At 35.2% G+C, this 26172-nt stretch overlaps 1 protein-coding gene across 3 annotated transcripts; it reads left to right on the forward strand.

Moving 5' to 3' along the window:
• The first annotated feature begins 569 nt into the window (after positions 1-569).
• LOC149736715 (WD repeat and HMG-box DNA-binding protein 1-like) lies at positions 570-26122 on the forward strand. 3 transcript variants are annotated; one of them, XM_089876345.1, is made up of 28 exons: positions 10035-10237; positions 10297-10438; positions 10513-11018; positions 11434-11545; positions 11843-11994; positions 12582-12690; positions 12937-12987; positions 13286-13353; positions 13854-13974; positions 14217-14323; positions 14697-14835; positions 15065-15157; positions 15379-15490; positions 15853-16079; positions 16469-16653; positions 17032-17126; positions 17485-17637; positions 17953-18191; positions 18791-18967; positions 19356-19487; positions 19832-19966; positions 20489-20613; positions 21393-21526; positions 21606-21691; positions 21877-22035; positions 22428-22579; positions 23666-23801; positions 25665-26122. In XM_089876345.1, the coding sequence occupies exons 3-28, from the start codon at positions 10942-10944 to the stop codon at positions 25872-25874; spliced, it is 3486 nt and encodes a 1161-aa protein (XP_089732471.1). In that variant the 5' UTR covers positions 10035-10237; positions 10297-10438; positions 10513-10941; the 3' UTR covers positions 25875-26122. The 3 variants fall into 3 exon arrangements, 1 of the variants encoding a protein (XP_089732471.1); XR_016384887.1 differs by lacking the exons at positions 11434-11545; positions 11843-11994; positions 12582-12690; ... (20 more) ...; positions 23666-23801; positions 25665-26122 and adding exons at positions 570-1186; positions 1682-1827; positions 2242-2375; ... (8 more) ...; positions 8003-8101; positions 8388-8492 and having other exon boundaries at positions 8795-10237; positions 10513-10796; XR_016384888.1 differs by lacking the exons at positions 11434-11545; positions 11843-11994; positions 12582-12690; ... (20 more) ...; positions 23666-23801; positions 25665-26122 and adding exons at positions 575-1186; positions 1682-1827; positions 2242-2375; ... (7 more) ...; positions 7651-7795; positions 8388-8492 and having other exon boundaries at positions 8795-10237; positions 10513-10796.
• The last annotated feature ends 50 nt before the right edge of the window (positions 26123-26172 follow it).

Below are 26172 nucleotides of genomic sequence, written 5' to 3' on the forward strand. Positions count from 1 at the left end.
AGTTACCAGTGTATAGATCTGTATTCGAGATGCTAGCAAAGGTTTATAACGTCGAGATATTTACATGGAAAATAGACTGTTAGGTCAGATAGCAAAAAATTGGGTCGATTGCCCGTTTGAATTTGGATTTGCTAACAGCAATGGATTAAAGCTTTATTCGTCCGATTGGATTCTATGTATTTGCATAAGCTGATTACTGCCTTTGTGGTTTGTTGGCCTTTACACATTCCTATAACCTTGTGGGTCAATTGTACCAGCAGAGAGAAACTCATTTAGTCGACATGGCTGTCGCATAGATTGCACAGCCTTGAGCAGGCAGCAGGTAGTGACTGAGATTTTTCTTAAAATATCGCTGTCAGTGCTTGGGGGAAGTGCAGTAAATACGTTACAGTCCAATTAGTGGACATTATGTCGTATCTGTGACCTCAAACGCGGTGAACATATGGCGTCAAAATCTTGCGACACCAGTTATATTAAGCGCCTTTACCTTTTTATGTGAGTAGGATTACGTAAAACGGTTAGCTGTAGAACAAGTGAGTGAAGTACATATAAGACTTTATAGTTAAGGGAAACTAAAGTATATTTTCTATTGTGTGTACGGTACAGGATTGAATACGACAGAATTAAATCTTAGGTTCTAATATACACGTCATACAATAGGGTTAATTGTATGCGATGTATATATGATGTTTGAAACACGGTGTTCATTATTGTAATCTTTTCATTTATAACCATCAATTCCGTTAAGGGTCCGAGCAGCATATATCATTTATTTTATAATTTATAAAGAACTTTAAAAAACAGTTTTAAAGTTAAAAAGTAAAACAGCTGTGTTGCTATTGTTATCTAACCATGGCGTCAATGTTGATTTATTTTCCGTTTGTTACGCAAAGGTTAACTTGGTATTGATTCTTGGTTAACTGTTGGCATGGTAATTAATGGAACTGTATATCAACACCATGCCACAACTCTGCTGTCTGATCGTTCTCACCCTCTGGCTGCTTCAAACTGTCGATTCTTTAGTTGTTCCAGCAAGGGTAGAAGGACTTAAGCAAGAACAAGTCACTCTAACATGCTCATACGTAGAATCTGGGTCTACCCCCCCAACAATATCATGGGCTAAGAATGAAGCAGACGGACGCACTAGTATTGTTGCTTCGTCGGTTTCAGGGTTTTCGCATATTAGGTACAATGTATATTATTAACATATATAAAAAGGTGGGGGAAGATGGGACACTATTTCATTCCATTTTATCGTCCCATTTGTTAGTAAACAAAGAAAACCCAAAGAATTATAAAACTGTATCTTCGAGATTCTCATAGACTGTTGTTAATTGAATAAAACACGATCAGGATATTTGTTGTGCTTAAGTTCTGTCTTCCCCACCTTACTATATATGTTAATATACCCTATATAGGCCATTTATCTTAATGCATTCTGTTCTGTTTGGGTGAGTCCGAACCTATATTTTTAACCACGGAAAAGACTGATTTGTCTAGTACTAAGCATTACTTTGTGTGTCGTTATTCATATTAACATCGTATTTTTAAATAACAAGTCCGACATGTTATTATAACTATTTTTTTAAAACAAAATGATGCCTGTTATTACTCAAACGCGTATTTCTTTTACCTTGTTATTAGTTTTCTTGTATACGTAATCGATTTCATCTCATTTTAGTGAAACATTCGCTGGTCGAGCAAGTTTATCGGGTGCCAATTTGACGATATCTTTACTCAAGTTGTCCGACGCAGGTTCTTACACATGTAATGTCATTGCAGTGGGTAGCCCGCAAGAATCGGGAACCACAGTGTTAAGCGTAACAGGTAAATATTAAAAGTATAAATAAAAACACGTCCATGATTTTGAAAGCCTTTTGTTTTGCCTATAATGACTTCTGGTCGTACCGTATCCATTAGTTATAGGTTACCCAAATTATCAGCCAGATATAAAAAAGTGAAAAAAATTCCCAAATAATTACCCACAAGTAACTCGTAAGGTGGAACGAGGTGTATGAAACAGAACACCCATGTTATATAGCAACTGTCGTTTGCCAGCCACGCCAGCATAAAGCAAGTTACATACATTCATAGTTTCACGTCAATACTAAACAGTAACTCTATAGCAACAAGTCAGCAGTCAATTGATTGGAAACTACAACACTTCATGTCTACTTACGAATATATAGATTTTTCAAGCAACCAATACGTAGCATGTAACGTTTGTAATTCTCTCCCAAGCCACGCCGGACATATCGGCATTTTCAATCAAGGCACCAATCGTGGAATCAAACCAAAGATACGGTGCCGCCATTTGTACAGCGGTTGGCGGTCAACCTCGCGCAGTTATCACTTGGACCGACAGCTCGGGAAAGGTAGGGTCGATACGATCATACTAATAGTTAAAAAAATAGATCTGCGACTTAATCGCAATATAAAGGTAAGACTATAAAAAGTGGGAATCCCTAACTCGTGTTTGATAAAGGGTGTTCGAGTTTTGTACCTATATATGTGTATAGGCTCCTCAAGGCAATTTATGTCTGACGTATTATACTTTACACAAAAACATTAAAAGATTTATTGGAGGCTGTTCTGTGCAAAAAAAACGAGTTGGTTCAATTTATACTAGCGAGAATTTAAAGTTTCAATGACATTCACTGATGTTTGCTGTTTTTGCGGCTGTGTTTATGGATTTGGCTGTCGACACGGATTCTGTTGATTAGTAATGCGGATGAAACATTAATAATGCATGCTTTATGAGCAGCGACGTCGCCCGATTCTAAATCCCTACAACCACAGGTCCAGCCGTCCAGGGTCACTTTTCGGGAGGCAGACGACGGCTCCGTGAACGTGGAGTCCGTTCTTCTTCTTCATGTTGGTCTTCTCGGAAGAGCAAGAAACATTACTGATCCAGTAACTCTGACGGATCGGATACAAGAATTTACATGTCGTGTGAGGCATAGTAACTTAGACCCGACAGAGGACCGGAAAGTTAAGGTCGAATTGATGTGTAAGTTAGACCAGTTATATAAAACAAAGTATTAAATTGCTCAAGCAGAATTTTTTTGAAAATCTTAATTAAAACTGTATATATTCCCCAATTCCTTAATAACAACATTTCAAAATCGGTGACATACTTTGGGGGTTTTGATGTGAAAAATTTGATATTTTTTATTGGCGACGATTTTTGTTGTTTATTATTTTTTTGAAGCAGTGTTTATAATAAATGTGTAGAAAGTTTCATTTATTCGAACAAATTCTGTAATTTTTCAAAGTGGTAAAAATGTAAACAAGTTTAAACTTGCACAATGAAAAACACTGACACCATAACTCGAATTTGCTTGTGAGAAAACAATGGGAAGCACCGCCTTTACGAATTTCCATTTTTATAGTCCCACCCGTGGCGCATATCTCACTACTAGGCAACCAACTAACCTGTAACGTGGAGGGCAACCCACAACCGACCCTCAAGTGGTTTCTACCAACCGGTGAGGTGTTACGTAATTCACCCACCGTCTACGTCACTCCTACGTCATCGGGTAACGGTCGTTACGTCTGCACGGCGACCAGTAATCTGGGACCTACAGCGACCGCTTTCTTGGATGTAAATAAAGCAGAGGATTTGCGTGAGTACAGCTTATGGTTTCGTAACTCGATAATTGCGGTGTTCTTATAAAATATTAATTGACTTCTTGCGTGTATGTGTGACAATTTGTTAATTTCGAGACAAATCAGCTATTATGCTTCAGCCCATTAGTCAACAAAAAGACTTTACTGGACTCGTTATCTGCTAATTTATAAGCATGATTTTTCTATTCAACAATAATCGTCCAGGAATAAGAGTGCTGGATAAGGGTCAAATTCAAGGAACATATCATAGTTACCATCGTAGTACTATATAATTCAAAGCTGTTATATATCTTTTCCTTAAAAACATTAATAAACACTTTATTTTGCAGCTGTTCTGTTTCGGACTCTTCTTCAATTGAACACCTCCTTACCGGTAACAGCCTCCGGATTTGAAATCGAATGTTCAGCAGATCTAGTTTCAACCGGTTCGAACCTGCGCGTTGGTTACGATGTAAGATTTGAATGGAGCAAAGATGGAATAAAAATACGAGATTCTTTATCTGAATACTCAAGTAATTACCCATATAGACAATTTGATCTAATTTCGTTGTTAATAGAATGCAAGTTGATTGCATTAAGTAATCTGTGTATACATATAGAAAAAAAGAGTGTAGTACTGTGGGGTAAGATGGATACCGTTGGCACGTAATATCCCATATTTCCTAAATTGTTTTTAATAATTATAAAAGCTCTGTATTATAGCCTCTAAGATACGGTTGTATTTTTCATTGGATACTGTCAAATGGTCCAAAAAAAAAGAAAATATTCCTCAACCTACTATACATAGGCTTCTGTACAGGATTAAAACTCATTTGTTTGTGTACACGCAAACCGAATTAACCCTCGCCCAGCCTGTCTAATCAATTAATCTAACGTATCTATATAAATACAGTCATTGCGCGAGAGAAGCGTCTCCCCTCAGGAGCTGTCCGTTTGACGTCATCGTTACGTTTTGTGAACGTAAGAAGAGGACGTGATGACGCAGATTTTCGATGTCGATTGGTGAATACGACACGAATCACTGGATTCGTTTCTGCGTTGGAAAGAACCGTGAAAATTGTCGTAGACTGTAAGTTTTATATCTTTCTTAATGTGTGTATATAGCAGGTGTCGGTGTAAGATGGGCCACGACTTCATTTACAACCAATAATTACAGAATTATATACCCGTACACATTAGCGATTAGCACATTTAGCGTATTTTTAAAATTCGCATGTATTTAGATATGTTCTAGAAATGCAGTGTGTATTTTTAGCAGCGAGTAGCTATTTTTGAATGCGCTGTATCCGCCGTACAAGTAAACCAAACCGAAACCTTGTAACATTTTAGGTTACAAGTTAAAAAAAACAATTTTGGCTTCAGCGATATAGTACTGTGAGGTAAGACGGGACACTTTAGCACATGATATCCAAATGTTCTGATTGTGTTTTAAACAATTAACAACGCTCAATAGGAGTCGTGAGGATACTGTTTTTATAATTAATTGAATGTTCTTTGTTTACTACCAAATATGACGGGAAAATTGATTGTAAAGGTGTCCCGTTTTCCCCCACCAGACTATATATTACAAGCCTTCATTGTCCTACATATTATACTTACAAAACGTACACACATTGGGAATTCGGATTTCCTTTGTAATTCCAATCTGTGATCTGATTTAGGTAACCGGGTATTTAAACACACGAGAGATTCCGCCATAATCCCTTTTCCCGAAATGGGCGGTTTCGGTAATTAATTGTTTCTTCTTCAATGCGTCGCGACTGTCACATAAATTTATCGACATTTTTTTGTATCTCAAATCGTATAATTGTTTCTTCTTCAATGCGTCGCGACTGTTACATAAATTTATCGACATTTTTTTGTATCTCAAATCGTAATCTCCGAAGAAAAGCAATCTGTCATATTGCTTCGCTCAATATGTCACCCGTTATCACTTAATAATGCAACAATGCCCTTGAATGGTTATCCTTTGTATAATAACCTGTATAATAACCAGTCTGTCTCACAATGGATTTCCAAAGTGGCATTACGCGCTTAATAACATACTTAAATAATTCCCGCCCGTTTTTCACTAGATGACCCTTTGATTTGCGTTTTCTGATTAATCCTTCCCATCGAGTGTAGTTGTCGTAAGTAGGATGTCTGGCGTAATGAGATTTTGATGTTAAATTCCCTTCGATTTATGCTAGATCCTCCTGAGAGCCGAAACCTTCGCATTTCATCAGAACCAAGTCATGGTGTCGTCAAAGAAGGGGGAGATCTTCAATTACATTGCTCTACTTCATCCAATCCAATCAGTCAATATGATTGGTATTTTCAAGGTATGTCTGTCGGTTGTTTTCAAAGTCTTTCTGTCATTCAGACTATTTTAAGTTTTCCATTGTGTGTTCTTATATAGAAAAGTTAAATATTCTTGTACGTTAATTTAAATTTGATAAACACTCGTTAAATTTATTTATTGTCATCCACGTATACTATACCCTGCATATAGTAGAATTTGAAAAGATGGGACACCTTTTCATTCTATTTTCTTCATCCATTTATTAGAAAACAAAAAACCTTCAAAGAATTATAAAATCGTATCTTCACGACTTTCATATCATAGACCTTTGTTAGGTGCTGAAGGTATCCCATCTTCCCCCACATTACTATATATTTTATTATCTAAGACAAACTCTCTCTAAACATACAATTTTTTAAAAGCATGCTAGTTCTCAAAAAATAAACTAAAAAACTGTTTTACAGGTACTAAAATTGGCACTGGCAGCAGTTTTCAAATCCAAAATCTCCAACGCCACCAAGCGGGCACTTACCAGTGCGTTGCTTACAACTACGTTCCCGGTAGTGCAAATGGTGACGTGGCAGTCATGGTAGAGTATCCGCCTTCCAATGTCATCGTTACACAGAATGAGAATGAGTTAACTTGCGTTGCTGAATCGGGGAGTATTCCTGAACCAATGTATAAATGGATTTTGCCGAACGGTAAGCATTTTCATTATATATATGGTAGGGTGGTAAAAGATGGGACATCCTTTCGTTCTATTTTCTCGTCCAACTTGGTAGTAAAAAAAGAACGTTCAAGGAATTATAAAACCGAATCCTCACAACTCCCCTAGACCGTTGTAAAGTGTTTAAAGCACGATCAGGATATTTGGGTATTATGTGATAAAGGTGTTCTATCTTTTCCCACCCTACTATATAAAAAGTGGGTTGTGATATAATGGGGCATGTTTTATACTCATTTATCGCCCCATTTGGTAGTAAATAAAAAACATTTATAGAACTCCAAAACTGAAGCCTCAGTACGACTCTGAAATAGCGTTGTCGTTTGGTGAAACACGTTGAGGAATTAAATATGGGATATTATGTGCTAAATGTATCCCATCTTACCCTCACAGTACTACGTTAGCCTATAGTTCTCATATTTAAAGCTACAAGCTTCAAAGTTGTATCTTAAATGTTGTGTAATTACAGGGACCGAAACTGCTGGGAATAAATCTAGGCTTTTCGTAACTCCTTCTTCTGCTGGTCAATACACCTGCAGTGTAAGCAATATACATGGTAGAGAGAACGTAACTTTTATATACACCACAGGTAAGACCCATTTAAAAAAATTGTAAACTATTTGGATATTTATAAGTGCTTCAATAAGGCCCGTATTCGACAGTTTTAAATCCAATAAATTAACATTTTAGTATAATTTAACTCCTCATGCTACCATCGTAGACGTATGTGTCCTTGGGCAAGACACTTATATTTTAATATAATTTTATTCATACGCTGCTATCATTGTGGACCTATGTGACCTTGGGCAAGACACCTAACGGAAATTGAACCCAGTGGTCACTAATAGGTTGTCCAAATTCTCATTCATATAAAAAAAAACAATCAACAAACTTACGTATGTGGTAACCCGTAAGCTGACACGGGGTGTATGAAATGGAACACCCGTGTTATAACCGAATATGCCGACTGTAATTTACCGAGGGGGTGAGTCAAGTTACAACCAATCAATTGCAGAATTAATCGGCTCTCTATCTGTTGCTGAGTTCGTTACAACATTGGTTCTATGCATCGTATTTGCTGTTATATTGGCTTGCATTATCGGATGGTTCACTTACAAAAGATGTCCGTTCAGAAAACCTCACGAAGCTGTGTCAGACGAGTACGTTCAGAATTGTTGTGCTGTTATAGGCGTGTGGCATGCTTCTGTATTCGGTTTGCGTGATAATTCGGTTTTTGTTTTGATCATATAATTGCACATTAGTTGCATGCTTCTTGCATCTGTTTTTTGTAAGATTTTTGTTTTTGTTTTAATTTTCACAACTGCACTTTATTTTTGCTTGGTTTTATTTTCACTACACCACCACAGAGCACTTAAACGGTACCTGCAGTTCATGGAGCCTCCCGAAAGCGGGAAAACTCCTGGAGACTCACTCACGTGTGATGCACCTGATCTAACTGAACCAAGGTTGGAATACAAGATCACGAGAAATTATTTTAAAGATTTTTTTAATAAAATGTATATTTCTGTCTAATTGTTTGTGGAATGTAAACAGTCCAGGGCCTTAAACATTTGTTTTGATGTTATACCACTCATAGCTTTGGGATTGTAAACAAAGAGACAAATAAATGTAACAGAATAATATTTTTTATTGAAAAAAGGTTTTCCTTAACCCATTAAAGCTGTAGTTAGTGCTTACCCGTTGTGTTGTATATACAGTATACACCCTAATAAAAACGATCCTAATTTGCAGAAAAGCAACAGTCCGCAACCTCCGATTCACTGAATGCAAATCTCCTCTTCCTCCAGATGAAGAGCACGGAACAAACATTGTGCCCAAACTTCCAGCAATCACCAGGTAACTTCATTTCACGACTATCACACACCATTTTATTGTACACTAAGACGTATTTGTACACTACAGTTTATTGTTTTGTGTCTTCTTAGTCGTATAGTAGTGTAGGGGAATATGGGACATCTTTAGCACGTTATATACAAATATCCTGATCGTGTTTTAAATTAACAACGGTGTATTGGAGTCGTAAGGATACGGCTTTATAATTCTTTGAATGTTCTTTGTTTACTACCAAATGAGATAAGAAAATAGAATAAAAATATATCCCATTCTCCCCCAGTCTACTATATTTATTATTTATACAGAACGAGAATTGACCAGAGTACCCCTGCTGGTTCTAATGGTGATAGATACCGATGTTATATGGCGGTGGATGGATCCAGTATTGAAATCGTAGAAAACGAATCTTTACCGTCGCCGCAACTGAATTACAAACAAATCCGCGAAGAGAGGGCAGAGTGCGAAAAATCTACACAATATGCAAAAATTCAGAAGAGAGAATCCCAAGATCTCGACACACCATCGGAAAATTTAAGTCAGGCGACGCGGGAAGCGACGATCCCTTCTCCGGTCAGACTCGCCAAACTTCGTCGGGATACGGGGCGCATCGTTCACGAACCAGCAAACGTGATACCTATGCAGTACTTCCACCAAGCAACTTTGCCTCGAACCGCCCGACTCCCACCAAAAGTTCCTTTGCATTACCCGCCTCCTCTAGGCGTGATGGTAACCGGTTACGAACCAGTTTTATACGACGAAACATGGAGGCCTGGAATCCCACACTACGTTACTTGCTCTGCAAGCCACATAGGTCCCTACGCTTCTTTAAAAGTCAACTTACGTCATCGTGCCGACCGTGGGTCCGAGGAAACGACGATACATAGTGATACTTCTACAACGACTTCAGATGATTACCTGCACGGAGTAAAACGCAATTTGCCGCGTTCAATGTCTCTCTCGGCTTCTGACTCTTCGTCCGCAACAACTTCCGATTCTTCACACAGTGCTTCCACACAACAAAGCGACAATCCGTCCAAAACGAACTTACAATGTAAAAAAGTAATGGAGCCCACCTCTTTTGATAGTGGAAACGACTCTGTCAAATCTACGACTGGTACGACAAAGCGACATCAATCTCTTACATTAGTATAGCGGGGCAGAATATTTCACTTATTCCATACTTATGTCAACCTTTTATTTTTTACCTTGTTTTTACCTTCACATTCTATCATTGCGATATCGCCTATTGTATGTTATTCGCCACAGATTATATACAGCTTATTTTATTGCGAACTACAAAACATAGCGTGTAGTTTATTCTAAAATTGCGAAAACTTAAATTGCTGTGTTTCAGCGCCAAAAATCTTTTACAGCTAAAAATAAATTTTATCCAAGAAATAATAAGATTTGTTTAGCTATTGATACATATTTGTATACTTTCGGTAAAGTCGAACTGTAGCCGGTATATAGACTTAGTGTGTTTTTTCTTTATTATTGTATTGTAACCACAGATATAGCTCGAGCCTTTTATTGCAGCTGCAGACTTAGTTTTAGGGGCACAGCTCGAGCTGCGATTCGACCTAGATAAGAAATCATTGTAAATACAGAAGCAAGGAAGAACGCGTTTGACCCAGGCTATATTTATACCTTTTGGCTGCACAGTGATACTGAATTGGTGTCATTTTGAGGACGTTTATGATAGCGTAATTGTAAAATGAAGCTGATGAAGACTGGGCATAACGTTGCAGGTATAAACAAAACAATTTATTTATTGCAATTTCAAAATATTAAGCTACGCTTTTTTCAGATATTGCGTTACTAAATGTCCAACCGAACTTCTTTGACGAGGCAGGTCCAATTATGATCTACATCGTCGTTGTACTTATTATACTTGCTGTTATTATTTGGTTGCTTTACGTTGGTTGCATAAGGGACAGCAATGTTATAAGGTTAGTTCTCCATATATCTTGTTTATGCAAACATTTTTCATATAAAGGAAAGAAAAGTAACCAAATCTGTTCAGGAACTTTGATGGCAATGTCGCAGAAAGGAGTAGTTTGTTGAAAAAGAATGAACGTAAAGAATTTCCAACAAAAAATAGAAATTACTCCAATTTAGACCAGGAAATTCAAGCTAAAATGAAGCACACAGCTTAAAGTGACATTAACATTGTATAATCTTTATTGCGCACCCACATACACATATTGTTAATGTTTCTGTGTATTTTTAAATGCATTTTTGATTTTATCGATAAATATATTCAAAGTATTTCGATTTGTCAAAATAAATCCATTTGCATAAACAAAACTTGGTCGTATCCGATATAAACTGCATACAAATGGTTTGGCGGGAAAACTGCTGTGTACATACTATATTGCAAATGAATAGCTGTTTACGTAAGATACAGTTTAGGATTCTTACATGTAATTACTGCAGAACATAACTAGTAAATATGAGCAATAGTAAACCATCTTTTCGATACGGTCACTCCGAAGGTCGAACTGAAGTTTGCTACGACCATTCTGGAAAGTAAGTCGTTTTTTTGTAAGGTTATAATTACTTAAATTTAGAACTTACTTTATTGGCTAGTTGCTACGGTATAGGGAATATCAGATTAGAAATAAAGTCTTAAAAAATAAAAATTTGTTGCTTTTTCTTAAATTCCCTTCAATTGTAACAATTTAGATTAAAATCGACAAAAAATAGTCTGCAGAAATAAACAATGACAATAGAACACGAGTGTAGCTTTTTATGTGGACTGCATATCTGTTAATCTCTACATTCTGGTGTATTAACTGAACAACACATCTTGTTGAATTGCATGGTTGTTAAAAATTAGCTTTTTGAAGTGTAAACTGTTTTTTTTAAAGTAAGAATCTTATATTTCTTAAGTTATATTATCTAATCAATATGACAACTCATGGTTGATGTTGTTGTTTTTTAGACATCTTGTTTCTTGTGGTTTTGATGGAAATGTGAAAATTTGGAAATCTATTAAAGATGATAATCCAACTAATATAAAAGCAGGGGAACGTGTCTATAGTATTGGAATTAAGGTATATAACACATATACACACACACGTATATGTATATATATAACGTTTTATGTGATTTGTTTAAAAAAATGCTAGTTTTTATTTATTGCATACACATTTACAGTCTACAGACTTAAGTAACTGTACTTGCCACTGCCCCCTAACTACCAACCTCAAACACTTTCCACCAGCCTAATCTATAACGTAACGGAGGATCCTTCACTACTGCCAATACTTTCTTTAAAATAAGAAAATATTATATATATATATTTATATATATCACAAACAAGAAATTAAAATATTGTATTTTTGTTTCAGGGCAAAACTTTGTTCTCTGCATCTGATGAAAATTCTGTCGATAAATTTTCATTACCCGATGGTTCACCTGATGGTTGTCTTGTTCGTTTCACTGGAACTGTCACCCATCTTTCTGTGTCAGAAACAAGAAAACTGGTGGCAGCTGGATCAAGGTAAAGTTTTTGTGTTTATCTTTAAGCTTGGAACTTGAAACTTTTATGTTTACTCTCTATGTGTAAACCTAGAAAACAAATAGTTGTTTCATGGCTTGTCTGATATAAAACATAAATAATTAAGGTGAAACTTTTATGTGTACACTGTACAGTTTAGGTATACTTTTGTTTTCATTAGAAGTTTAATTTGGAAATAATTAATCTTAAATGGGTTGTTGTTTGTCTGCTAGGAATAGCGACTGATTTTTCTTCCAGTTAAATGTAAATATGTTTTAACTGTGAGCCTGTTTTAACAACTGTTGTTTTGTTGCTATATCGTGTCTTTTTCTTTTAAGTATTCTATACCAATGCATGCCTGCTAATAGGCCAGAGTTGGCTATAGTGGCAAGCTTACTCTTACAGAACAGTATATATTCATTTGATTTGTTTAAATACACTAAAAATTGTTTGAAATTTATAAAACAAGTCGTTCAAATTGGTTAAACTGTTATAGAAATGGAAATTGAAATGTGTATATATTTACCTTTCTGTTGTCCAAATCACTAGTGTAAAATATTTAAAAATGAAAATATTCTTTTTATTTTCAGTGATTTTGACATCAAAACAATTGACGTGGAAACTGGGAAACAAAAGTCGTATCTCGGACATCAAGCTCCGATATTAAGTGTGGCAGTTGATCCTATGGATGAATACTTGGTGGGTGCATTTAAATTTAATTTCAAATGTAACTTTGTATATATTTTAAAGTATTTTTGTGCTTGCGTTGTTATCTTGTTATATATATAAGTTTATTTTACTAATAATAAATATATATTTGTTATAGGCTACTACTTATAAAAAAGACAGTAGCTTACTAGCTTTACATTCATATCATGCTAATTATGTTTATTGATTTTTTTTATAATTTAGTAAGTTTTGCATATTTTTGAATATTTTTTCTAGGCCTCATCAAGCTGCGATGGAAACTTGAAGATTTGGACTCTAAAAGACGCGGTGAGAATTATTTCTTTGCATTTGTGATTGTGCACATTTAGGTTTACAATCGTTATCAAAAGTATTTCCTGAGTGCTGAAAAGTATTTCCTGAGTATCTTTCATGGTTATTACTTTTGATAAACTCATGCGGTCATATTAGCTGACTTTTTATATGTTTAAATTCTTAGTACCTAAAATAAACTGTACCATATTATGCTGCAGTTTCATTTTTTTATGTAGCATGAAAAAAAAAACTAAAAAAATTTTTGACTAATAACTATATACAATTTATTTAATATACCTTATATTTTTTTTAGAAATGTGTCAAAACTTTGCAAATAATTAGTCGTTCAAATGATGTTGGAAACTCGCAAACTTTATCCAAGTAATTTGTCCTGTACCTGTATTACTTTTTTATAGCTGTTGTTTGATGGTCCCATTATCTGTTCTCATCATTCGGCCTTTATATTTTGACCTGCAAGATCTAAGTATTTTTATACAGAAAGCTATTTATTTCATAAGCTAGTATCTGTGTGCTTAAAACTATAGAACTGAACCATACATACAAATGTGCATAGTTATTTACTTTTTTTGTGAAGAAAAACTATGAGTGCTATTTAATATGTTTTTTTTCGTTGAACTGGATACTTAATTTAGTATGTGTATGTCGTAAGTGTCATAAGGTCAGTGGCGCATCCAGAAAAAAAAGGGGGCGTTTAATAAAAAATTCTTCAATAAATTTTTTTTTGAAATTTTTTGAAATTGTTTTTATTTTTTTTGGTTTAAAAGGGGGGGTCACGACCCCCAAAACCTCCTCTGGCTGTGCCACTGCATACGGTGTACCAATATGTTTACAATGTGCCACACTAAAGTTAACGTTTGTAGAATTTCATGGAGACCAGTAACTGGTGAAGACATTGCCGTCCCAACTGAAACTGGAGTCAAAATATTCAACAGAGTAACATGGGTGTTGCTGCAAACGTTGACAAGTGATGTCACATCAACGGTATGATTATAACTCTTACAAACTGCATCAAACGAGCAGATATTAGACGATTGTTAATTGTTTAAACTTTAAAATACAATCAATTTGGATATTATGTGCTAAAGGTGTCCCGTCTTCCCCCACCCTACTATATATGCTGTACCGTATAAACATAAAAAATATGGGTATGTTTTATCGCATATTGACTATTGATACTAACTCAACAAAAATTCCTATGATTGTAATGGGTTTCCACTTTCCAGGCTTACCAATGCTGCAGCTTCTCCCAATGTGGTCGATTCTTAGCAGCAGCATCAGGTGATGGGTGGATGGTTGTGTGGGATACTGAAACACAACTAACTGTTCGAAAGTGAGTGTAATTTCTGTTATAAAATAAGAAGCTCTTTTTACCATCATGGTGACATTTTATTGGTGGATTGTTTTTTAAAAAAGTTGCTCATTTCACATTGGATCCAGTTTTTTGTCTTCGTCAACATTGTAGATACAACATTGTAGATGCTCTTCAGCTTTTGTATCCTTATTAACAGACATTTCGTTACAGAATCCAGGAGGTAAATATGAATGACAATTATAAATGATGTTAAAAGTGACCCCCTTCAAAACAGGCTCGGAGGCTTGGAATTTTTTTTTTCCAAACATCTCAATCAACTAAACCCTTAGAATATACAGAATGAAATATTATATATTATTTATATAACATACAAAATAATGCTATCATGCAGAATACAACACCCACTTAAATCCTGCATCTCATCCATCGCCTGGAATCCTCAGCAAAATAATTGCGTCGCATTTTCCGACACCAGAGGTCAGATTGGAGTTCTTGAAGACGTCGTAGAAAGTGAAGAACCAACAAAACCAGTAAGTTTGAGTTTAACAGCACTTTTTTTGACACTTTTATTAGTTTTTTACTGTTAGCGTGTTTTAGCGACTGTCATTTTTTTGCTGTTTTTTAATATTTTTTTGTTGTTCTAACTGCTTTTTCGGGTAAATTTTGGCTAACAGTGTTTTTTTAACTATATATTTTAATTTCCACTTAGATTTTTTTACCTAACTTTTCCCAAAATCTTATGTTCCTCCCCGCATCCAGAGAAGAGACGAGGATGATTTGGATGCTTTGTTTGATGAGGAAGATGACAACATGATGGTGGACATGATGGCAGATGAAGATGATAAACCACAAGTAATTTTTAACAATCTAAAACCTGTCTGTGACCTTTTTAGGCCTGTGATGTATTTTTAAATAAAAAAATTTTTAATACATTTTTGTTAAAAAATTGTTTAGAGTATATTTTTAATAAAAAGTGTGTTTTTTAATTTTAATTAAAAAAAATTTGAGAAAGTTTTTAATGTTTTTTTAATTAGCGTTAATTAGCCTATAAATATTTAAAATAATTATTTTAGACAAAAAGTGATGTTCCAGAACTTCCCAAACGAAACAAACCGAATATATTTGATGACGATGACGACCAAGATGATGTTAACAACAAGAATGCTACACAGGAGTCAGATTTACGTGAGTTCAGATTTTTTTATGCCATAAAACCATTTTATACAGTTTCGTTTTGGTGCAATGAGATATTTTCATAGGTGTGTCACATTAAAATCATATGTGTACCAGATTCTTAGGAGTTTCACTATATATAGTTTTTCTTGCATTTTTATAATTTTTCAGCTTGTTTTATAAGCCGTTTCATGTTAAACTAGTAAGACATTAGCAACACTATTTTTAATGTTACAAGTTTTTGGTTACTTTAAAAAAGCAAAATTTTATAAAAGTATGGTTTAATTTTTTTATATAAAATCTACGTCCTGAATCTGGTAACATAATATTTAATCAACTTATCAAATCATCCAGTCATCCACTTTTCCCCACAGCTCCCATCCCATGCACACTTGATGTGTTCACCACGGACACGGATGTTGATCTTGCTCCTCCCACCATCCTCCCATCTCTTCCCATGGAAACAAAATACACACTTGACGACGACGCATCATCGGTTGCCACGGCAACTGTCACGGCACCCACCAACTTTCAACCTAGTTCCATGCAACCTCCATTCCAACCAACCTCAACACCAACACATCTATCTCACAGATTCATGGTAAATTTTTTTTGTACTTATCCGTTTTTACCCAGGATTTACTTTTGCCCTAAAAAAACATGTCCTACCAGTCCTAACCATGCTTAAGTGATTCGTACCAGAATGCCCAAAATTAAAAATCAAGTGAAACATAAAAAATTACAACATAAGCATTTGCCACATGATCAACAATTTTTTTAGAAACTTGACTTCATAGTTAGGCCCTCCATAACCACTACATAACTACATAAACATTTGTATTAAAAAGATTTCCTGTTTGTAGTATAAATCTGAATATCAAACCCGTTTAAAAAATCTCCCAGCTTAAAGCTTTAGGTTGTAATTCTTATGTTACAGTAAAAATATTGATCTATTTGCCCGAAAAAATCATTTGAACGCTTTATCCTCAGGTATGGAACGCTGTTGGTGTGATTCGATCATACACTGATGTTACTGAGAGTGCAATTGATGTTGAATTCCATGATACGCAAACACATCATGCTCTGCATCTTCCTAACCATGATCAATACACCATGGCTGATCTATCAGTACAAGCTGTTGTGTTGGCTGCTGAGTCTTCTGTTGATGCAGCAAGGTAAGAAGATACTTTTTTATGTGTTTTTGTATTTATTTGTCAATTTTTATTTACTTATGTTTCATATGTGTTTGTATTTTTTTATTTTTTTATTTTTTTATTTGTATGTTTTACATTTATTTGTCATTTTTTGTTTATTTTTTTTATTCATTTTTTATATCTATATTTTTATATTTATTTGTATCTTGTGGGGTACAGTGGTGTAGTGGTTGGAGATTTGTTTAAAGATTACGGGTTTGAGACTTCTTGTTGCTATTATCATGCATGTATGTGTCCTTGGACAAAACACTTTATGTTGATTGCTTTGTACAAGTGGTCCCTTATGTTTTGTCTAAAAAATCCACACTCAAGATATAAACCACTTTTTTTTTTTTAAAGCAAATTGAAGTGTGTTCACTTTTCATCTTGGGACAACAACAAGGAATGGGTGATTGAGATGCCGGATGGTGAAGAAATACAAGCTGTTACCACTGGTATGTACAAGCATGTATATTTGCTGCTACCATTGTGGGTTTATCTATTCTTGGGCAAGACACTTAAAATTAAGACAATTGATTTAGTGGTCGCTAATGGGTTGTCCAAATTGTCTGCCATACATACAAATCAAAATCAAAAAATCTCCCCCAAAAAATGACTTACAAAGTAACATACGAGGTAACTCGTAAGTGGCCACGAGGTGTATGAAACAGAACAGCCTTGTAATACTGACTGTTGTTACCTCCCCAAGCGAGGATAAATAAGTTACATTTATTCACTTCTACAATTTCTACTTTATCGTATAAATTATTAACAAAAAAATGAATAAAACTTTTTTATTCTTACCCCCTACAGGTGATGGGTGGATAGCTGTGTGCACTGATGCGTTACAAGTCCGTTTCTTCTCACTAGGTGGCATACAGAGGCAGATTCTGAGTATTCCTGGCAATGTAGTTGCCATGGCAGCTAGCATGGACCAGTTGCTTGTGGTCTACCATATTACTCAAGGTAAGTAATTGAAAAAAAGCTGTTATGTTTTTTGAAACTTTGGTGGTAAGTCACATTTAAGCTTCTCTATCAAAACATAAATTTTTTTTCGTTATTATGCTCATTAAGTAGTTTTTGAACAAAATTGTAAAAAAAGTACTTGGTTATTTGTGCTTGTTGCTACTACTGTTAGTGCTTTGTATGGCCAAGTAATTTAATAAATTTAGTACGACATATTATTCTACGTAGTACTAAGTAGTAAGTTTTATAAGTTTTTGTATAGCAACTGCATAATTTAACATTCATAATGCCAATACATTTATATTGTATTTTCAGGTTTTGGCAAAAACCAATGCTTGGGGTTCATGTTACTTGAAGTAGGGGTCAGTAGTGGGTCCAAACCCCGTAGCATCGTTGGGGGTTCACCCTTACCCATATCCCAGGGGTCCAAACTTGAGTGGGTGGGGTTTACTGCCGAAGGTACCCCAGCTACTGTTGATACCCTCGGTGTAGTTCGAATGATAAATAGAAGTTTCTGTCAGACGTGGACAACTGTGGTGAAACTAAAAAGCATTGTATGTTTGAGTTGTATTATTAAAATTAGTCTGATGTCATAGCTCAGTGGTTACGTCCTTGTAATATAACTGGAGGAGAATGGGTTTGATTTTCGATACTGATAGATGTCTGTATCAGTATGCCTAGGACCTTAGCAGACATTAGGTATAAACCAGTAGTTGCAAAAACGGATGTAGCACCCTGGGTGTTAGTTTACGCTAACTCTAGCCCAAATCAGAGGTTCAATGCTGCAGCATACCATTCTGTAGGACCTCTTCCATGTAGAATAGAATCCTAAAATATCCTATTTATTCGGAGTTTTTATGGGCAACATTTTCTAATGCTTCAACAACTTTCTTGGGTCCAGCCCTTAGTTATATAACATCCACTTCCATTCCATATTCCCCATAACAATATATTGTTGGGTGTAAATTGTCAAAGAATATGAGACTAAAATCTCCTAATAATTTTTTTTTTATTTACTTTTTTCTTCTTTATTTTGTTTAATTTTTGTTTCAGTTTTTTTAATTTTTGTTTCTTGACGTTTTGTCAGTACTGCATTTTTACACCTGATTTTTTCAATGGTTACTTAACCAAAATTTTTTTTTTATTTTTTCAGACTAAATCTCGCCACGATCATTGCTGGGTTGTCGGTCTGCATGAAAACCCACAACAGATCCGATATATTCAATGCAAAGGATCAATTTACCCTTCAACACTACCGAGACCTACCATGGCAGTTGCTCATTACAAAATACCACTGTGTGAGCCAGAGAGTGACAAGGCAAAATATGAAGTATGCTGAAAAATATTAACTGCGAACCTTTGAACAAAAGATTTATTTAACTAAAAAAATTGTTTCAACATTCTTAGTGCTTTAGTTTTTACATAGTAGTCTTTAATTCTGACATTGGGTATTTATTTCTGCAGTAATTCCGTCCTATGATTTAGAAGTCATTGGGTATTTATTTTGTCATTGAGTATTAAGAGACCTGCTTTGACACAAGACAGTATAAAACAATTGTAGCTTGGAAAACACTGTAATAAAATGTAGTTCCACATTGCACTATTCTTATTATTGCGCAGCTGACAATTTTTGCTTTCTGTAATTTGTGCTCAAAGGGTAACAAAAAATTATTTGTGCTTTAATGTACAAACAAACTTAATTTTTTTTTAATTTCTAGGAAGAATATTGGAGGACAAAGATCTTCTCATCACACAGAGAGTACCTCACATCACGAGGATATGAAACGGATGGTGGTGAGAAACAAAAGAGTGATCTGGTCGTACAACAAACTCTCATGCGGCTATTTGCTGTAAGTTTTTTTTGTGTGTTTTATATGAAATTATAGAATGTTTTTACTCCGTCGCCATATTTTGTTGCTATTTTTACCCGGCATAATATATTTTTAAAGAAGTGATTTTCTGCCGAACATATTTGACGTAGATTTGATTAAACCATTGTTTTGTTTGACATGCACCAACACCTGTAACTCTTATGTAGTCTTGCCAAGTGTTAAGCATAACTTTGATTAAAAAGTTGCTCCAAAAGCTTTTTACTCCAAAAAGTTCCAATTTTAAATGAATTCCGTCTTATCTAATAATAATTTCCCCTTTTTGTCAAATATTTCATTATCTAATAATTTCATTTTAATTCCAGCTTTGCTGCAAAAGTGACGCAGAGTACCAAGCATTTGATGTTTGCTCCATGATGCCAAGCTCTGCCTCCATGTCCCTTGCCATCAAATATTCCTCCAGGATCAGAAAGATCATGCTCGCACAGAGATTAAGCGAGGTGACAAAATTATTAGTTCTTTATTTTGATTAGTTAGTTGTGTGTGGTATATGTTAGTTCAGACGTTCTGTAGTTACTTTTTTTTTGACATAGATTAATTAGTTGTTATTTGTATCGTTGGGTTTGCCTATCCTAGATTATCAAAGTTTAGGTGCCCTCGTATATGCTAACAGTTTTAGTTTGTATGTAAGCCCATATAATATTTAATACACTTACAAACTTTTATTTTGTAGATGTACTGGAAAGTTTTAAAAATCTTTGTAAATCAATAAACCTAAACAATTTTTTTTTTATGTGGCTTTTACATAGCATGAAAAAAAAATATAAACTCTGTAATTGGGTACCTGAACTTTTCTATTGTAAATGAAGTATATCATTTATAAAAAAGTCATATTGAATTTTGGGTTTTTATATTTTGTAACTGTTTCTAAAGCAGTTTTATGGTCACCTAAATAAATTCAAGTTTTGTTTTATCAAGTTTGTGTTTTTTTTAATTTCACTCTTCTAATGGTCATCTTCCAGGTTTGCCAGGAAAAAGTCCAGGAAGAGCAAGAAGCAATATTAAAACAACAACACAAAGTGATGCAGATGGTGGAGAGTGATGATGAGGAAGAGGAAGAAGACTTTAGAACTGAGTTACAATCGGGGTGAGGATCAAAACTTATTTGTTTGTTAGTTTAGGTGTTTACACTATTTTATCTGGGTGAGGTTCTTGTCAAAGACCTGGAATTTAAGCCAGATTTGGCTCGTTACCTCAACACCCAGAATTTTTTTAATAATTGGTATGACATTATGATAAGGATTTTGACATACCACCTCTTAACATACCACTTCTTTGACATACCAGTTCTGTTTTTTTCATTTTGCTTGGACTTGCAGCCAACCTATTAGATCAGCTGTTGGGGTGGCCATACAACCCAGCACCCCTAACTTTGTGCCCATGGTTAGGAATATATACTTGTAATGAGGCAAACTTTTAAGTCCCAACCTTTTGTTCTTGTACATCAATAAAAAAGAAAGTAAAAATGTTTATTGTACATTTGTACAATCTTAATTCATAATCATATTATTCTATAGTCGGGTGGGGAAAGATGGGACACCTTTTCGTTCCTTTTCTTGTCCCAAAGTTTCTTGTCGCAATGGATAGTAAACAAAGAGCATTCAAATAATTATAAAACCATATCCTCACGAGTCCCATATACAGTTGTTAATTGTTTATACCATGATCAGCATATTTGGATATTATGTACTAAAGGTGTCCCATCTTACCCCACAGTGCTATATATTTCTTTTAGTTTTATTTGTCAGGATTTAAATTTAACCCAACTTATTTTCAGAAAATAGTAACATCAGTTTAAGTTAGCGTATATTCACTCATAAACCATCAATGTCAACATTAATTTAAAAACATCTTCTTTCTATTCAGCTACAGTGCAGCAGAGACAGAATGGTCGTCTCAGAAATCTTCTCGTAAACCAACGTCGTCTCGACCTGCTGACGTTGACAATGACGACAATGATGATGTCACAGTGACATCACAATCTACGGAACCAAGAAAAGGTTGAAATCTTTAAAAAAAATTAAAAAAAGCATTTTACCAAAAAAAAACACCAACATGATATTTTATGTAAATTCACAGAAATGGAAACTATCCAAGAGGTAAAAGTGAAACCCGTTCGATCGTTATCCTCACAACTTGCTGGGTCAAGGAAGAATCCATTTAAGGTGATATTTTATATCGTCACAGCACCCATATACCGCTGTTAGTTGTTTAAAATAGCGATCAGGGTGTTTACATATTATGTGCTAAAGGTGTCCTATCTCCCCCCCACAATACTATTTGTTCAAACATTTTTCAAACTTCATAATTTTTTTTCAAATTTATTTTAAACTTCATGCTTTTAACATAGAAGTCCATCTCTTCCGTGACTTCATCCACAAAACCAACCACCTCCACAGCATCACCTAGTGGTAGTGTGTTGGACGGAATAAAACGTGCCACACCAATTCACCAAAGTAAGAAGCAAACAGAAGGTGCTAAGGGATCAAAAAGCAAAGAGAAAAAAAGCGTAAGTTTAAATTAACATTGTGGTTTCCACTACAATAAGTATTAGTCATTAGTTACATATGTGTTTGAAATTTTTTTTAGAGACAAGAAACTACTAATGCTTTCCCTTATTTTATACTTGGACCAGTTAGATGTTACATATTGTGGTCTTGTATCATCTTTTATTTGCAATATTCTTTTTCACTCCACTATGAACATAATATGGAATTTAATATGATGACTTTGTAAAGATAAAACGGTTTCTTGAATAACATGCTATTTTGTTTGTCTATTTTTAATGAAAAACTTTTGTCAGCCCAATCTTCATTTTTCCGACAGGACTTTTATAATATTTTGTAATGCTGAAATAAAAACGTTCAAATTTAATCATGTTTTCCGTTTGTCCATACCCAGGGCCAATCAACTTTATTCTCAACCAAACTAAACCTCACTTCAACTCCTAAACCAAAGAAGACTTCCCAGAGGAGTAAAATGGAAGTAAATGAGGAGGAAGAGGTTCAGATCCTCCAGGAGAAACCAGCAGCTACAGATAATGAAGTCCCGAGGTGATTGAATGGTTTGTTGTTTTTAACTAATGCAGTTTATTTTTTAAATATTAAAACAAAATGCGATTCGTGTGTAACTGCGCACTTTAAATCAGTGTTTGGAAATGCGCATACGTATAACTGCGTAATCGTTCAACTAATATAGTTTAGTTAAAAATATAAAAAAACGTGCTTGTATATTATTTATAACTGCCTGGTTTAAATTAGTGTTTGAAAATGCGCAATAGCAATTGTGCACACTTTCAACATATGCGCAGGTGTAACTGCGCACTTCGAATTACGACCATAAACTAACCCAATAAAATCCACTAATAAAAATACTTCAACCGTTTTTATTAGCATGAAATACATAGCTTCAAGCATAAAGCAAGCAACATTGCATTGCATCTCAATTTTCTCGTACCTAAAATTTAATAAAACTATAAGCGCATTCCGTCAACGTAACTATTAACGTCTACCGCTAACATAGTGATTGTCGCGTGTCTTGCACCTGCTACTGTACCAATGCTCTCCCACACCGTGCATTACAATTAGCAATGTAAATCCGGATCTACTGTATACGCTAATCGAATAATTGCCGCTTTTTAAATGTGCCCTGACAGGCTTATATTGGATATGTGCTAAAAATTATCGGAATTTCATAAATTGGAATCTTCGGAAATGCTCCAACGTTGTATTATTGGTATCTGCTGTAAAAAATCGCTAAAGTTCTTACAATCTAATCGCTTAAGTATAAGTTATGTAATTTGGGAATTTTTTGTTAGATTTGTAATGGAAAAAAGCGCCGCTGGGTGTCGTACGAGAGTCGCGTATTTTCTTATTCACTGAATAGTAAATATCAATTTGGCTCTAACACACGTAAATACAACTAGTAGTATTTTTTTATTGAAAATGATTGCAGTTCACGAGTTTTCATCACAGTAAGCGGTTTTATTAAAAACTTACAAATTCAAACATAGATTTTTCTCAAACATACAAATATTTTCAAAAACACAAAGTAGGCGCTTTAAAACTTAGGCGCCGTTGTTTCGCGTCAATATACGATAACGTTCACTAACGTTTTCCAATCACTATTCCTACTTCCAGAGTCATTTCTGGCGTCCAACTTTTCCTGGAAGAACATCTTCAATCGATAGAGGAGCAACATCCGGACTTGGACGGGATTGAAGTTCGTAAAATTGGAATCAAACAATTCCGTGCCCTGCCTGCTGAAGAAAAACAGGTGTGTTCGTTTTTCTTGACGTTTTTGACAAAAGACGCAGCTATATACCAATATACATATACAACGGTGCAGTCGATAATTTTAATTTTTAAAAATTTCTTAAAAAATTTTTTTTTTTTTTTTTGAAAAATCAGACCTACCTATACCTAATGTGGTCCTATCTCGAATTTGTCAAAGGAGATTTTAAAAATCCGTCTGCGTCACTGAATTTTTGAGTTTTGTATAAGAAACAGGTTCATAAACAATACTAAACATGCGAATTCACGCCGTTCAACAAAAAGTTTAAAAAGAGACAGGTATTATTATATTTGATTATCAAGCTAAAGATATCCAAATCTTATAATGTCTAAACATTTGCGTAAACTTTAAACTCGCAGCAAATCGTAGTCCGTAATTGCGTTTCTAATAAATCTAAATTGTTTAAATTATTATAGATTAATAATATATATCTCTTTGACAGTTGTCAAATAACTGGTATACAAAAAAATTATATAATACAGTGGGGTGGGGGGGTGGGACGCCTTTTGCACATAATATCTAAATATCCTTATCATGTTTTAAACAATTAACAACGGTCTAAGGGAGTTGTGAAGGCATAGTTTTATAATTCTTTGAATTTTCTTTGTTTACTACCAAATTGGACGGGAAAATAGAATGAAAAGGTGTCCCATCCTCCCCCACTACTATATTTCAAAATACATAGACACCTGTCAAAAAAATATAGAATGAAAAATAGAATGAAAAGGTGTCCCATCCTCCCCCACTACTATATTTCAAAATACATAGACACCTGTCAAAAAAGCTACATTTAAATCTAAACGATAAATCCGTGTTTTTTAAAATATAAATCCAAACTATTGGATTAAAACGTGAATCCAAGGTGATATTTCGATACCCTTGGCGTTTGTAACTTGTGTTTTGAATACGCGGCCTAGACATATAGACTCCACGGTTTTAATTTTCCCCGAGGTATTTAGCGAGGTAGTCAGCAGGGATCTGCACTTTCCGTTAACAGTTTCCACATGGCTGATAGCTGCCATACATAGGTCGTTAGGGTTCGCAACTCGCAAGCAACCTGCAGCAAATGAAATTGGATTAAGCCCACGCTCTCTCACGGTACAATATGTAATCCCGCAAATCTTTAAACTCTTCATTGCCTACAGTTGCGTAAACCTTCTCAAGTTGAAATTGTGCAATCGACTCGCTTAACCCGATTACCTTCCACTGCCTTTTAATATGATTAGAGAGTAATTAACCTTATGCCGGAGTGAATGCCGCCTAATTAGCGGCTCCCCGCAGGAAACTCTATCACCTAAATCCGACCGGATTGTTCGTCTTGTACACGATCCAGTTTAATCCGGCTTAAACGAGCCGTAATTCCACGGCTGAAGATTCCGCTGCCGTCTAAAGATGGTGCTGACGCGAGGATAACAGGCGTGCGCGTCATTCGCTACCTGTTTGCGTATACATACATTTTCTCGGCCTCGGTTTGCCCGATGCGAGACGCGTTCGCGGTTCTGGATTAAACCGGTAATTACTGGCCGCTGAGGAATGCCGAGAACCGCTCCGCGCGCAGGATCACACTATATATTGTGCTTGACGACGATGATAATCTCTTAATTCGACTGGCAAAAGCGACCCGCTGCAATTATCCACAGTATCTGCTGATCCAGTGGGCTAGAATTAACCAACACCGCTAATTTGCAACGTCATGCTTCTGAGTTAATTCGTGCGAATTTGTTGAACCGAGCCGAACCACTGCGCAAAATAAACGGCAGAAACCGCTGGAATATAAACTCACGAGTCGTAGCTATGCTACGTCAGTGTCAAATCTCCTAAAAACAATATTTACCAATTCGCCAGACTTGGAATTCTCGAGCAAAATCAAGCAAGGTCACAGCTAGCAAACGTAAGCACGAGGTGGACGAAAACGACCCACCAAATTGTGATGACGTCATTTTATCCACAAATCCAGCCAAAAACCTTCGACTTGATCTGGACGAATCTACCGAAGCGGAAAGCGGCGATGCTCGCGCCAAACTCTCAGCTTTCGCATATTCATCCGCAGAGTGATAAAAAATGTTTCAAAAAATAATTTTATTCATCTTTTTCTATCGGTTTTTGACAAAGTGAAATTAACACGGCAATATTTGCTGCGATAACAATACACCATTCTTCTATTAATCAATTATTCCTGTGTCGGTTTCTGGTTTAGTTCCTGTAGGTTTATACCAAGTATAGTAATACAACCGTGTGAATATTTCCCAATTACTTCTCCAGTTCTCCTTTGCGTATTGGAAGAAAATAAATCTTTTATTCTATTCATGTGTCATCACAATTTCGTTGTTAAATTTAAAAAACCAGTTCTTAC

Source organism: Ciona robusta, chromosome 4 (genome assembly GCF_009617815.1).
Source record: "Ciona robusta chromosome 4, ASM961781v2".
Lineage (NCBI taxonomy): Eukaryota > Metazoa > Chordata > Ascidiacea > Phlebobranchia > Cionidae > Ciona > Ciona robusta.

Excerpts from the sequence above, each read along its gene's own strand:
- LOC149736715 (XM_089876345.1), top strand. The coding sequence starts at position 10,942 with ATGAGCAATAGTAAACCATCTTTTCGATACGGTCACTCCGAAGGTCGA. Across the intron at positions 16,080-16,468 it reads ATCTATCTCACAGATTCATG|GTATGGAACGCTGTTGGTGT; the intron begins GTAAATTTTTTT and ends CTTTATCCTCAG. Across the intron at positions 18,968-19,355 it reads GTGACAAGGCAAAATATGAA|GAAGAATATTGGAGGACAAA; the intron begins GTATGCTGAAAA and ends TTTAATTTCTAG.